The sequence below is a fragment of the Mercenaria mercenaria genome, chromosome 7 (genome assembly GCF_021730395.1).
Source record: "Mercenaria mercenaria strain notata chromosome 7, MADL_Memer_1, whole genome shotgun sequence".
Classification (NCBI taxonomy): Eukaryota; Metazoa; Mollusca; class Bivalvia; order Venerida; family Veneridae; genus Mercenaria; species Mercenaria mercenaria.
The window spans coordinates 21,914,123-21,930,802 of NC_069367.1; the positions used below are offsets into that span (position 1 = coordinate 21,914,123).

Below are 16,680 nucleotides of genomic sequence, written 5' to 3' on the forward strand. Positions count from 1 at the left end.
TAAATAAAACATCTTTATCATGTTATGATGATAAAAGATATATTCTTGATAATGGTATTGATACATTAGCTTACTCTTAAATTATAGAACCATAAATTGTTAACTGAATATTCATAACGTTTAAAGAATTAATATAAATAACATCATTTATTTTAAATTCATTTGCATAATTAATAGAAATAGATTCATTTTTTCTATTATTTTTTGCATTGTAACTTTGAAGAATTACATTTTCTTTATTTTTTAGTTGTAATTTAGCTTCTCCTTTATCTAATTTAATTGCATCAACAAGAATAATTAAGATGCAATTTTGTTTAATTGTTACATTATTACCATTTTGAACTAAACCAGGACTAGCATTTACAGTGTTCCATTGAAATAATCCACCATCAGTATCTTGGGTATAACTTGTTAAAAACAATGGAGGTTTTCTTATTAATTGTGCGAGCTTCCAGCTCTCAAGGACTGACGTCCATCTTTTTATTTTATTTACTTTTTCATTTATATTATTGAATATTCCCATTATATTAATTATTCCAGTTAAATAAATGTCCTTATTGGTTAAAGTAATTTATAATAGTTTGTTCATTTACTCTTTGATTATTAATTTTTAGTATTTTATACAATAAATCATACAACGGTACTTTATCTTGTAACATTTTAATGAAAAATAAACAATAATATCCGCAAAGCATACTTGTTTTGTCTTGATATTGAACATTGTTGTATTTTACATTTGGTATATACTTAATTACTTCTTTTGATGGAGGAAGTCCAAACGGATCGAAATATAAAGTATTAAAGTAACAAACCCAATGTGTTCCAGGACCAACAGAGTCGTCCAAATTTATAATTCCACATTCAACCTTTTCTTTTAATTTTAATAAATTATTTCTACTAAATACACCCCTAAAGTTTTTAATTTTTAATTGTTTTACCCATTGTTCAATTTTAAAGTTAGAAATAGGTTTGTTTATAAATTTTATTTTTTTTTACTATAGGAATTCGTCTGTAAGGTCTCCGTTGTGAATCAATCTGTAGTCCTTTTCCACTCAACAAAGATGTAATCAAAGGTATTCCTAGACTAGCAGCCAACATACCTAAAAACCCACCGTCTTGTTTTTGTTTTTGTGTTAATTTAATCACTCCAGATCCTACTAGTTGCTTTCTTTGATTAGGTGTAAGATATGGTGAGATCATATTTCTCTTATCATTAGCTACTGAAATCATACCATTTCCAAGTATTTTACTAACACCAGTACTGGCTAGCCCAGACAAAGCACCAATGCCTAGAGGGGCTAATATTTTTGGAGCTATTTTTGCTGCCATTGGAAGAATTGTTTTTCCTAACAAACCAGCCAAAGCTCCTAAAAATCCACCATTTTGACCTTGACTGGACATTTGTTTCTTTGAAATTGTAATTTCTAATCCCTTATTATTTGCAACAGCTTTTTTAATTTGATTAATTTGTGTTTTTGTTAAAAGTAAAGGGAAGTTTCCACGTAATTGTTCATGTTTTAATCTAAAAGTATGTGGAATTTTATTATTATAAGCTTGTGCTAAATTTTTCTTTTGTCCATCTGTAAGGTTAATTTTATATTCAATATAATTTGATGTGTGGTTGTTTACAACCCCAGTGTTTTTAATACTCATTATATATAATTTATATTTATTTTATTTAAACAATAACAAGTTCATTTCCAATAGTATTTATTTCAACTGTTTCTTCATACAATACAATTGCGTAAATACGATATTTTGCAGCGGGAAGTGTAGTTAACTTAATTGTTAATGTAATCTGCTTAGGATCTTCTGTAGTTACTTCCTTTTTATATTCCAAGTTAAAATGAACAAATCCATACAAACTATTAAAGTTTGATCTATTTAGCAGACTTCCAGTAGTCTTATTATTTTGTTTATAATAATAATTAATTACATCATCATATATTCTTGATATACTTGTATATTCTGTTTCTGGATAAAAAACACCATTACCAACTTCAAGACGACAAGAACTCAAAGTACAAGCATCACCTACTGCATTAACTTTAAATGTATCTAATAAATGTGGATTCATTTCTTGATTATTACTTTTATCAGGTCGTTGTAAATAAACAAATACATGTTGTGGTTTTGTTACACCAGCCGTTATTCTAAAAGTTGTATTAATCTGTTGTGTATCAGTTGATTGCGTCATCATTTCCCTAAGGTATGACCATCTTGCTTTTGTAAATCTTTCAGAAATTAGATTAAGTCCAAATTCATTAAAAACCAAACGTGGAACCCATAATATTAATTTTGTTACAATTACTCTACCTGGATCAGCAGCATTAGCTCTAAAAATTAATTCATCATCATCTGTCAGCTGCAGTGTTATTTGAATTTGACTTGGAGGTAAAATATTAGTTTCTAAACCCTGAAAAAATGAATAATTATTTAATGGAATTTTAGCATTTACCTCATTATTTTTCTTGATTAAATCCTTTCTAATAGCAAACCCCGAATTATCATCAGCAGCAGCAGTAGCAGTAGTATCTAAATAGATAAATTCATTTGTTCCAGTTGATTTTGCATAATCTTCAGATAGTTCAACTAAATTTTTTACATTTATTACTTTGTATAAATTATTACAATCATAAACAATTTTTCCATTTTGTTTAACCACTAACTGATCAATTAATGAAGCTGCATTATTAATTAAAGCAATTTGAGCTCCATCATACTCAGCACCATCAGCAAGTTTATTTACTTTAAAACTTACTTCAAAATAACCATTAAACCAATCAAAATATGAACTTCTATCATTAATTGTAAAGTGATATCCGTTTTTTTGTTGTTTAACATTATTTCCCAGGACAGATATTAAAGCTGTATCTAATTGAATAGGAGTTAATTCATATCTTTCACAATATTGTTTTTTTCTAAACATGTATATATTATATATTATTTTATTTTTTTATTAAAGTTAAAACTTTATTTTTTATTTTAATTTTTATTTTTTATAAATTAATCTGTTAATACGTTTTTGTTGAGCTGAAGTTCCAGCACGAGCATTATGCCCATAGGGAGCTAAAGCTCCAGATCCTGACAATATTCTATTTATTCTCATATGAATATCCTCCTCATTATCATTATTTTTACTATTATTCTTTTCTTGTAATTCCTTGGCAATTAAATTACCAACTGCTGGAGCAGGTTTCTTTTTAAGTTTTTCAACAATTTTAGCTGCAGCTAAATTTCCAACTTCTGTTCCAACCTTTTTTGTTCCACTTTCAAGTGCTGCTTTTCCTGCTGTTTCCAAAGCTTTTTTTCCAGCTGTGCTAATTGAAGATGCAACTCCGCTTGAAAACAATTTCGTTAAAGTGTCAAAGATACCTGTCCCGTGTATGATTTCTTTTCCCGTGTGAGCATCAACATAAATAAATATTCCTTTATTTTTGTCATAAACTTTTTTGTACATTATATAAAACTAAAATTTAATAAAAGTTTTAATTAAAGTTTTAATTAAAGTTTTAAAACTTTAGTTTTAATTAATTTCTTTTAAAATTAGTGTAAAACTTGTTTCAACCTCATTAAAATTAATTATTCTACCAAATACATCTGTAATATATATTCTAATTGAATTTATAATATATTTATTAATTTCAGAATATCCAACTCTTTGTGGTTCTTTTGTAAAAGGATAAGCTCTTGTTAAATCTGCAGTACTTAAAGCATAGATAATATCACTGAAATTACCATCAACAAGTGAATTATCAATAAGATCACAATGAATGTAAATTGTATCCACAGAGTTAGTTATATTTGGTGTTTTAGTTCCCCATTCAGTATTGTCTAATTTTTTTTTCTCAAATCCAAGCAATGTATGAAAATTTGATGTTTCCAAATCCAACTTAAAATTATCTGTAATTGAAATCAAAATCTTAAAACTACTTAAATCAAATTCCAAACTTATTGGAGCAATTTCTGATTTATTAAATTCAAAATCATCATTACTTATTAATGTTTCCCTAATATAATTATTAATATCTGTGTAACTGTAAGAACCATTTGTAAATATGATATCTTTCCAATCCTTACCATTATTATAACGAATTCTTTTATTATCATATTCATCACTAATATTATGCCAAGAGTAGGTCATAGTGTTAATACTATCCAAACCAATAACGTAAGTTTTATTTTTATCTAAAATTAAAGAACGACTAAATCTGATTGTAAAATCACTCGGAGTATTTTTATTATCTTTAACTGTTTCAGAACTTAATACTATTTTTTGTTCCATTTATATATAATTAAAATCTAAATTCAAGAAAAATAATTTTTATATAACTTTTCATGTTGTTCTGGTAAAAGAGAATTCATTTTTAATAGTTCATCAATTATTCTAATACCTTCATTTTTTAGTTCTTCATTATTATTTCCAGCATCAATTGAACCACAAATTAACTCTAAGTCATTAACCAATTCTTTCGGATTACACGGACATACGTCATAACCTTGTCCCCTAATTACTTTTTTAAATTTCATAGATCTTTTATTGATAGGTAATCCTGACTTTTCTGTTAATTCTTTGAATATTTTTTTTGAATGAATTGAATTTTTTTTATTATTGTTATATCTTTTATTAATTAGATCAATTAAATCATCATCTACTTTAGTGTTAATTACTTCCTTTCCAGTTATTCTATCCTTAGCAATTAATTTATTTTGACCATAAAGTTTATTTAAGTTAATAATTAAATTACAATATTGTCCATTTGGCGAAACTTTATATGGATTATGATGTTTTATTCCTTGTCCATATGTAGAAGCCATACCAAGAATATTATTTAACCGGTCTTTGTACTTTATGAGTTCATCTCGATCATGTTTTAATTCTTTTACTTCTTCTTGTTTATTTGGATCTTTTGAATTTGATTTGCCAGTTATTGAACCATTTAATTTTCTAATATTTTCAGTAACATCATCTATTGTAGCTTCAAGACCGTCTTTACTTATTTTATCTGAATTAGATTCATCTGCAGTTAAAAAGTTAAATAATTCAGACGGTTTGAAATATTTATATTCTTCTAAAACATCATTATCCAGATAAGCATCTAAATCTACTGTATGTATTTCCTTTTCTTTCGGTCTTGTCTCAACAATTTCAGGAAATTCTTCTGATTCTTCAGTTATTCCCATCTTTTCTCTTCCGTAATCTTCTAATCTTTTAAGTTCATCTTGAGGAACCCATCCAGCTGGTTCATCTCCCCAATCTATTGATGTATAAGGAGCCGGTTTTAAAGTTTGTTGTTTTTTAGATTCTTCTTGCATTCCGTTAGTTAATTCAGCAATACCTTGTGTCAGATCTTCTGATATACTTTTTGGAAGTAACGCTAATTGTTGTTTTATTCCAGGTAATGCTTTTAACTGACTTGATAATTGTTCTTTTTGACTTTCTATTTTTTCAGTAATTGGTTTATAAATTTCAGTGTACATATCCCGATTTGTAGCTTTTCTAATTTTTTCTCTCATTATTTCTTCTCTAAGAGCTCTCATCTTTTGCCCGACTAAGTTTTTCTTATTCTTATTTCATTAAGTTTTGATTGCATTTATATAATAATGTAAGATAATGTAAAATAATGTAAGATAATGTAAAATAATGTAATATTATATAAATGGAAATTCCAAATTATGATACAAAAAGTGATAAATCCAATAACTTTAAACAATTTAAGCAATATCCTTCTATGCCAGATTCATGTTTTAGAATGTTAATATGTGGATCGTCTGGATCTGGAAAAACAAATACATTAATGCATATACTTCGAAAACCTCTTATATATTATGATAAATTATACTTATATGCTAAAAACAATCTAAATATCAAGATTTAATTAACAACTTAAACCAAATTGCAAAAAAAATTAAAGTAGATCCAAATGAAATACTTGAATATTCAGCTGATCCCAAACAAATTGAACCTTGTGAGAATCTTGAATCAGAAAAACAAAAAGTAGTAATATTTGATGATTTTGTATGTGAAGATAAAAAAGTTCAAAATGAAATAACAAAATACTTTATTCAAGGACGTCACAAAAACTGTTGTGTTATTTATTTAAGTCAGTCTTACTATAAAACACCAAAAGATATTCGAATTAACTGTTCACATTATATTTTATTTGAAAGTCCAGGTAAAATGGAAAATGATAGGATTTGTAATGAACAAAACATAGATCGTGATTCATTTGCTAATGCAACAAATCAAAAATATGATTTCTTATATATTGACAAACCAAGGAAGTTTTTAAGAAAAAACTTTACTGGTAATATATAATGGGAGTTTTTAATAATATAGAACAAATAAGTGAACCTGAAAGTATAAGTAAAGTTAAATTTGATATTGATTTAAGTGATTATGCTACTAAAAACAATACAAAAAGCTTAGAAAGGACATGGAATCATATCTTCACAGAAATAAGGAACTTGATAACACAATGAACAGAGCATTAGATATGGGAGGTAATAAAATAATCAACCTAGGAAATCCAGATAAATCCACCGATGTAGTTTCAAGACGATTTATGTTTAAAAAAGTTCAAAGTGTAATAGATGACTATAAACTTGAAGACATCAAATCTATAAAACAAACACTAGAAGCAGAAGTAAAGAATATTGAAGAATTAACAAAAGATTTTAAAAAGAATTCATTATTAATTAATCAGTTACAAGGTAAAATTGAAGAAGAAATGAAAGCTATGGTTGATTCTATTAAAGAACTTGAAGAGAAATCTGATCTGACAGATGACAACATAAAAGAAGTATTTCGAGTTAATTTAAACATTTTATTCACTCAAATTCAAGAATTAAAAGATAGTATGATTAAACATGAAGAACTAAAAGACAAGATTATTGAAGCTGAGAAAAAGTTACAAAATATGTATCAGTTAGAAATTAGAACAGAAATAAATAAACTAAATACTGAAACTGAAAATAAGCATAAAGATTTATTAGAATTAATTTCAAATAAACTTGAAGAATATAAAGCTGAATTGGAAAAGGCAGCTTCTAAAGGAGGTGATGATCATGACACAGCATTAGAGGACTTTAAAAAAGAGTTCAATTCTAAAATAGATGACTTTAAAAAACAAATTCGAAATTGGATTAGTATTGTTGACAACCGTCACAATTTAAAGTATGCAGACTTAAGTAATATTACAAAAAAATTACAAGATGATATTAATGAATCTAATGCTAAAGTTGAAAAACATAAAAATGAACTGGACTTTGTAGTTGAAAAATCAGTTAAACAAGGAGAGTTAATTACTGCTAATACTGAAGCAATTAACATAATTAATAATCAGCTAGAAAATTTGAAGAAACAACTTATAGACCTGATTAATAATGTTGATGCACGTCACAATACAAAGTACGAAGAGTTAAGTAAACTTAAAGGTTTATTACAAAAAGATATTAATGAATTTAAAGATACATTTAATGATAAATTTAATGATAAAATTAAAAAAATAATAAATGATTTGGACTCTGTAGTTGAAATATCAGCTTAACAAGGAGAATCAATCACTGCTAATACCCAAGTAATTACTGCTAATACTAAAGCAATAACCACTAATGTCGGAGAAATTACAACTAATACCCAAGAAATTACAAAAGTAAAAAATGTTTTCTTAAAACAAGAAACACAATTAGCTAGAACAAAAGGCGTTGTTGACAATTTATCTGCTTCTGAAGTTGCTACAACAAAACGACTTGATGATTTAGCTGAAATAATTCTTAAACTTAAAAAGAAAGACAGGAAAATAGAAAAAAGGGTAGAGGAAGTGAGACATGAAGTGTTTCTCTTTGAATACTATTATAATCATCCTTTTGATTACATACTCATGAAAAAGTATTTTGACCGTCGTGGTGCCTGGATATATTCAACATATAAAAATATGGCCGATCTGAACTATTTAAATATATTTGAATTAGACCTGGAATTATCGTAGATTATAAAGATTTTATACTCATAGACCAAAAATATAAAATAGATGTACTAGATATGCTTTTGAGTGGTGTGTTTATAGTCAGAAAAACCGGAACTTATATAATAGATATTAAGATTTTATTAAAGGGTACAAGTCCTATAGGTGAACCGGATAAACCGACTAAAAGCCCAATATCACATTTTATATTTAGGTGGCGGAATTATAGGCCTCAGGATGATGTTTTATTTTTTGATATATTTGATAATGTAAATATAACAGCTGAGGCAGCTGAGGACTTTGACACTGATAAGTTAATATCTATGTATAAGAAAAAAATTAAAATTTATCTAAAACAAGGTTTGATATTCATCCTTATGACGATTCAGCATCTACAGAAATAACATTTATGCTTTTGATAAATAGTTACATCAGATTCTACATATCGGATGAACCTGTATCCTATGATAGAAACAGACTTTTGGATTAAAAGCTTAATTAAAGTTTTAATTACTATGTGTACCCTGATAATGTACTTACTAATTGAAAATAAGATCAAATACCTTACATTTTATTAATGAAATTAATCTGCCAAATTTCTGCCAAAGATTCGGCCAAAGATTTGGCCAAAGTAAAAGCAAATGACAGTTTGCTGCCAACTTGACAGAAAAATGGCAGGCTTTTGATTGGTTGAATTTGTGGTTTCCCACATAGTCATTTTCAGAAAATACAACGTAAATTCCAATATAACATTTTCAGAAAATATGTCAGCTATTTATAACCAGGTTTTCTGAAAATATGAGAAAACGAAAGTAAAGTTAAAACCTGTGGGTTTTTAATTGGTTGGTATTGGTCGGTTTAGGTCAAAGACTAAATGTTAAATTAGGGGAAATAGGGCCAAAAGCGGTATTTATATAACTACTAGCACTACTGCATGAACATCACAATTGTTTACCAAAGTATTCAATCTTAAACATACTTTATATGCATTGATAGTTTATGCTAAAAGTAATTTGGAATTGATTGTTCACGTTCATTAAACATGATTTTTAGTCTAACCAGCCCATGCATAAAGTTTCAGGTGAGAGTAAATATAGATAAAGAACAAAAATCAATTTTAAAATACTGACATAATTATCATTTATATTGTCTTCATACATTTAAAACTGAACTCATCCTACCAAAGGCATGCTGTAGAATGTTATATTACTTAAAGGCATTAAAAAGGTAGTGGTAGATTTCCCCGAAAGCACAGTGCACCCCAAACACAGTCAAAGGGCCATGCTTTGCAAAATAGGCCCACAAGAAAAGGAAACTGTAACGGCAAAATATAGTAGACATATGACTGGTCTCAATGCCGTGTAAACACATAGTTTAGATATTTTCTTTGTCCCGTTGTGATGTTATTGTTTTTAGAATATGATCGTGGTGTGAAACTTATTTCGAAATATTACGGTGGTATGAAGATAACTTAAAGCAGCTGTATGTGCACTAAAACTTTATCAAAAGTATCTATCACTCGGAAGAGTGTGTTTGTTTTCGCGTGATATTAGCCTGAAATGAGCTCTATATTAACTTTTTTTGGACATATTGCGTTATATTTGCATGAAATGTAAATGTTAAACAAGAAAAGATATCAAGATAGGTTGCAAACTACACAGTGAACTTTCTTATCTAATTATTGCTGTCTTAATTACTTAATGTCTTGGCTTGTTGTAGGTGAATCTATAGCGAATACAACTATACATAGATTTCTTATACTGAAGTTTTCAAATTTATTAAAAAATATATGAATTGGGTAAAAAGTATGCAATGCAAGTATTGAGAAACAAATTTTCAAAGTCTTTTAGTATGAATACCGTAAAATTGTACACATATTAAAATTATATTACTGTCATTTAAATCATCTATGGCATGTCTACACTTTATATAACTGTAAATTATAATACATTGCCAGACTATATATATATGTACACCTGTGAGCATAAATGCTCTACACTGGTCTTTTTCTACATTTTCCACTTTAAGTGTAATTAGGTCAAAACACCAAAGATAAATTTCACAGCCATGTTGTTTTTAATCTTGAAACATAGACATGTACATCTTTCAGCTTAAACGCAGAAATCAGTATGCGTGATATTAATAAAAATATATTTCTTGTAAGCCTGTTCACAAATTCGCGAGTTGCTACAAATGCAAATTATGTCGCTGAAATGTGGTTCCTGTTAAATATAGTTCAAACTATTGTTTACAAACTGGAGGAAGTAACAAAATGATAATAATGACGTTGCTTTCATAAGTTCATTTTATTTTATTTTATTGGGTTTTAACGTCACGCCGACACAAACATATCGAGACTTTCCTGCATTTTGTACCGTAAGTAACCTAAGAATATTCAGTGTTGTCGCACATTCTCATCGTTTCCATTTATATCAGAAGATGTACATACAGTATCTTCTGCTTAATTGACAGATCATACACTTACAACTTAATAGTGCAAAGATACCATTTTTAAAGACACAGATGAAGATTAAACAATATCAAACCTTCAGTACACATGTCAAGTTTGATGTTGCTCGTTTTAGTGATTCATATCCTATTTATTGTTTATTAACATATGTAACAATTGGACTTTATTGGTTTTTGGGAATATTTGGAATATAAGACATTAAAAACGTTTGGGACAGGCAGTCCTAGTATATAAAGGGGGATTACCTGATTGCCTGGACGTGCAGACAATATATTGTTGTCTCCAGTATCAAAACGTGGGAATTATAGAGTCGATAAAATTGAAAATGGCGAGCACCTGATTGCAAAGTCATTACCCTGCGATTTTCCGTGCCATAGAACTTTCTAATGGAACCGGAAATGATGTTTGGCACGAGTTTAGAAGGTACTCGGGAGGTCAGAGGAAGGTTGTATCTAGTGAAAGACCTCAAGAAGATATTTCTGATAACTTTGAAAATGCCATCCGAGTAAAGTTAAAACATGGTGTGAAAGTGTCACTTCTTCCGCAAAGAAGCCAAATTTTTGAGACACACAGTGTCAAAAACTGGGATAAAAACCGACGATTCTAAGATAAAAAGTGTAAAGAATGCACCTGCATCGACGAATATAACAGAGCTACGCATACTCTTAGGATTTATATCATATTTCCGGTAATTTGTGAAGGACCACGCATTGATTACAAAACGCACGAAGAAAAAGCTTGTATGGGATTGGATTGCTTATTGTGAACAAGCGTTTGTGACACTGAAAGAAAAACTGGCTTCATCACCGATATTGGCGTATCCTGATGCGAACGGATGTACGTTTGTTCTCGATTGTGATGCCAGCAACTATTGCATCGGAGCAGTGCTTTCACAAATGCAACAGGGCGTAGAGAGGATGATAGCATACGGCAGTAGGGTCCTTGATAAGGCTGAGCAGAACTATTGTATGACTCGTAGAGAAATGCTTTCTGTGGTGTATTTTACCAAGTACTTTCAGGAGTATTTGCTAGGCAGAAAGTTCCTCATTCAAACGGACCATTCGTCGCTCCGGTGGCTCCGAAACGGACCATTCGTCGCTCCGGTGGCTCCGAAACTTCAAACATCCAGTCCAGATGGTCAAGTACATCGTTGGATAGAGCAGTTAAGTAAGTTTAATTATGGCATAGAACATCGTGCGAGAGCAAAACATTCGAATGCTGATTTTCTGTGCAGTGTATGTAGAGCTGACAGTGTGGAATGCAGACAATGCCATATGCCTTTAAGCGAACCAGTTCATTACAATCCGGAACACAATGGCGAAGAGCACTGTATCAACATTAGTTTGCTTGAACTTGTTGGTGACAGTGAAGAAGACGAAGATGAGATCGAAAGACCAGAACCAGTGAGGGATCGACGTAAAAGAGGAAGGAAAGTAAACAAGCCGAAGCAAGCAGTGCGAGAACCCGAGCCGGATATTCATATACTCAGCAAAGAATTATTTTGGGTAGAACAGAGTCAGGATAATGATATCAGTTTTGTGCTAGATTTACTTAAGACTGGAACTAACAAGCCTCCCTGAAATTTCAGGCAGGAGTGCGGAAGTTAAATTCTGGATTGAAAGATGGGACATACTGTCTGTGCAAATGGACTATTGTGCATAAAGTGTGAGTTTAAACAAAACGATGTAAAGTGGAGAATTTGTATTCCAAGAAGAACTGTTGATAAAGTTTTGTGGTATTTACACAATGCACGAGTTTCTGGACCTTTGGCTATCATGAGGACTATAAACAGAGCAAAATTATGTCAATTTTATTGGAAGAACATGCGTCAGTCAGTCGAAGATTATGTGAAGAGATGTGCAATATGCAGTGAAGCGAATAATCCTACTAGACATTTGCGAATTAAGTCTACGTGGACTGTGAACACCTAAGACGGTCGATTTTTCAAGGGGACCGTCTCAACATGATAATTTTAATTTATATTTGGTAGGAAAACATTCCTATAATGATGGTAAGGTCTTGCTTATTATGTCACCGAAAAGGATAAGATTTGGATTTGTCTTCCCGTCCGTCTGTTCACCAGAGAAATGTTTTGTTATACATATCGCAAAAAGTACTTGATCTAGCGTCATAACACTTTCCTGAAATGTTTTTTAATATTATAAGTTGCGTATCTGCGTCAAAGTTGATAAGATGAGCTAGTCTGATCGCAATGTATCCGTATTCCATCGTCGTCGACGTCCGACATGAAAAAATCTAAAATGGGTCAGCTGGGATCAAAATGTAGGTCAGTAGGTAAATCATTGTGAAAACTGTGGAAAACGTAATAGCTTGCGTCTCCATTCCTTTGATGTTATTATACGTCCGAGGGGACGTATTTTGGGATACCACAGGTGTTCATCTGGCCGTCCGTCTGTCTGTCTGTCTGTGTGTCCGTCTGTCCGTTAGCAATTTTTTGTCGACTCCGCTCTGTAACTCATGAAACCCTTAAAGGATATTAAACAAACTTGACAAATGTTCTCCACATCAAGACGACGTGCAGAGCGCCTGTATCAGGTGGCTCGCTTTAAGGTCAAGGTCACACTTAGGTGTCAAGGTCATATGACTTTGTTTCGTGTCCGCTCTGTATTTCTTGATCTGTTTGAGGGATTTTAAAGAAACATTGCACAAATGTCCACCACATCGAGACAAGGTCAATGTCACACTTAGGGGTGGGGTCAAAGGTCATATTACTTTGTTTCGAGTGCGATGTGTAACTCATGAACTGCTTGAAAGGATTTTAAAGAAACTTGGCACAAATGTTCAACACATTATGACGACGTGCAGAGCGCATGGCTCGCTTTAAACTTTTGGCGATATGTGTAGCATAACTTCTCTCAGATGGACAGAAACACAGAACAAGAGCTGTCCATAAGACAGCGCGCTCGACTTTTCTCAGTACTTGACTCTGAATTAGAGCTTTGCCAGTAAAACAATTCCAAGTTAAAACGGGACATAATTCTGTCAAAATTCAAATCAGAGTAATGGGGATTGTTTCTCCACGTGTAGATTTTGATAGTAAAAGATATTTTAAGTTTTAAGTCAAAAGCTTTAATAGTAACAGAGATATTTGACTTTATGAAAAATTTTAACAAAAATTCTAAGTGAAAAGGGGGCATAATTCTGTCAAAATTCAAATCAGAGTTATGGGGATTGTTTTTCCTGGTGTAGACTTCGATAGTAAATAAATATTTTAAGTTTCAATTCAATAGTTTTGATAGTAACAGAGATATTTAACTTTATCAAAAACTTTAACCAAAATACTAAATTAAAAAGGGGCATAATTCTGTCAAAATTCAAATCCGAGTAATGAAGATTGTTTTATTTTCCTGGTGTAGACTTCAATAGTAAATAACTATTTTAGGTTTCAAGTCAATAGCTTTGATAGTAACAGAGATATTTGACTTTATCAAAAACTTTAACCAGAAATTCTAAGTTAAAAAGGGGCATAATTCTATCAAAATTCAAATCAGAGTTCTTCGAAAAGTCGAGCTAAAAACAGGCACATCCGAATTTATATCACCTACCACATAGTGATGATATAATAACCCAAACCGTATTGCCGTTATGAACTCAATTTCCTACCAGGCATAATATAATCAAATTATGTTGAGACGGTCCCCTTGAAAAATCTATCGTCTTAGGTGTCCACAGTCCACGTAGACTTAATTCGCAAATGTCTACTAGCAGTAAGTGACACCCGTTGCAAAAGTATGTAATTGGCGAGAGATTCGAAAAAATAGGCATATATATAGCCAGACCTTATCCAGAAACAGATCGTGGAAACATCTATGCTCTTGTGATCATGGATTATTTTTCAAAGCTCACTGAAATATTTGCCCTCCAAAGTATACAAGCGGAGACAGTTGCAAATTGTTTATTTAGAGGATGGATAAAAAGATATGGGCGCCCGAGTGAAATACATTCCGATCAGGGGAGACAACTTGGAAGCGCAGTTTTCCGAGAAATGTGTAATCTACTTGAAATAAACAAGTGCAGAACGACACCTTTGCACGCTCGTTCAGACGGCATGGTAGAAAGATTGAGCAGGACAATACAGAATATCTTGTCCAAGTACATAGCAGATAATCAAAAGGACTGGCATTTACATCTGGATTTTATAGTGATAGAATGCCTAATATCGAAACCAGTAGGGGCGACCTAATTGATTTTGATATAAGTGATAAATCAAGTTGCCCCAAATCACAACATCCGCCGGTTGAGGAAGAACCAGATTATTTGGAGCAGTCGGAAGAAATAGATCAATGCCCGTCCTATGCACGTGCATTTCGTGAAAATACAAAAACAGGTAAGAAATCTGCCATTAATTCTCAAACATCCAGTCGTACTAGACGTGCTATTCGAACTCCCGAACATTTGAAAGATTACATTTGCGTAGTGAAAATGAATACTCAACAACTCTATCATGATCATGATGAACGCAGCCAGTACACATGTGATACGTGTGGAAAAAGTTACAGCAGCAAAAGTAACGTGAAAAAACATATCCATGAAAAGCACAATAAATATCTGGAGTACTATGCTTGTACAGAGAAGTGTGACGGGCGCTTCGTAAGACGTTCATATCTGTCGCAACATCTGAAGAAACATCATGGATTGTCTGATACTAAATCAAAAAGGCGGAGTCGACGTGTAAGAAAAGTTTCACGCAGTGCGGATAACTATTATATTGATATCAGTGATGGAGAAAGCTTTTTTTGATACAGACACTATGTTGGATGATTTATCCCAGTCGCTAGAATAGCATGTTGATGGTGCTAAAGCAAGTGCTATCTCAACCCAGGGTACTGTCAGTGACTCAGTGAATGAAATGCCAGCTAGTCCTGCTCCAATACAAAACAGTTCAGTTCCACTGACCCTCGATGATTCATTAAACTTTTTGTATGACTGTTGTACAGTTGAGTACAATACAATGGAAATGCAGAGTGAAGTGTTGGATAAGCCTGATGTGGAGATTTCGAATGATGAAAGCAGTGTACAAGTGCCTACTGATAAATGCGCACTATCACAGCGTTTTCCTTCTGAGGATGAAGCTAACTGTGAAGTGCCAGATAACATCAACGCAAACGACAGTACTGACACAGAAGTATATGTGCCGTACATTGAAAATAGTGTTATTGCAGTTGTTGAAGCTGACAATAACATGTCTAACTGTGACCCACATGAGGTGAAAGATAGCATAAATTGAGACTGAGACTATGATAAAATGGACGAATATAATAACAATTATAGTAATGTTAGTTGTGATGATGACGTTATCATAATTGAAGATGAACCCCAAGACGACGAAACAAAGGATAATGAGCAATTTTAAGTTTCCAGTATCAATCTCACGTTGCAACGTACTACTAAAATTGTAAACGGTGTCCCCGCTCGACGTTCGACGTCTATTGGATATTCTGAAAATATCAATATTGGCGAAATTAATCCGCATGCACTTTATGAGATGTTTCAGGAGGAGTTTAGATATTTCACTAAACAATTCCAAAATGATCCATGAGCTTATGACAGCTTTAAATAGTCAGAAACGCTATAGTTTGATTGTTGTGTAATTTTTCTGTTCAGCAGTTGTTTTGTTTCTAAACATGTGTGTTATTTTCAAAACTGACTATAAGCGATATTTCAGTATTTTTGCTTAGCATTTGTGAATTTTTGAGGGTTGCAAATGCAGCCAGAGACTGCAAGAGATTATTGTGTACATTTTACATATTAACAGAGTCTTTTTGTTTCTAAAAAAAGGTGGGTGATGTTTTACATATGTAATACTTCAGTATTTTACAATGCTTCATGGATTTAATTGTAGTCAGAGACTGCTAGGGGTTTATGTATTAACCAAGTGTTTTACTTCTAAACATGTGTGGTACTCTAAATAGGTAATATTTCAATTTTGTTTATGCAAATATTGAAATTATGACCGTTTATCGAAAGCATGCAAAAACAATTATGGTTTATTGTGTAAATTGCTTGTTAAGAACTTATTTTGTTCATTGACATGTTGGTTGTTACTCTCTGAATAAGTAACTTTACAGTATTTTGTTTATATTGAACAGTGGAAGCTCAAATAGGGAGTAATGTAACAATTGCACTTCATGGGTGTTTAGGAATATTTGGAGTATTAGACATTAAGGACTTTTGGGAAACTTTTGTTTCAGTAGAGGGAGTGTAACATCTATAGACTGAAGT

The 16,680-nt window shown here is 31.4% G+C and overlaps 1 protein-coding gene across 1 annotated transcript; it reads left to right on the plus strand.

Moving 5' to 3' along the window:
- Positions 1–14,607: 14,607 nt before the first annotated feature.
- Positions 14,608–15,198, plus strand: LOC123556004 (zinc finger protein draculin-like). The gene has a single exon (XM_045346592.2). The coding sequence runs from the start codon at positions 14,608–14,610 to the stop codon at positions 15,196–15,198; it is 591 nt and encodes a 196-aa protein (XP_045202527.2).
- Positions 15,199–16,680: the final 1,482 nt, after the last annotated feature.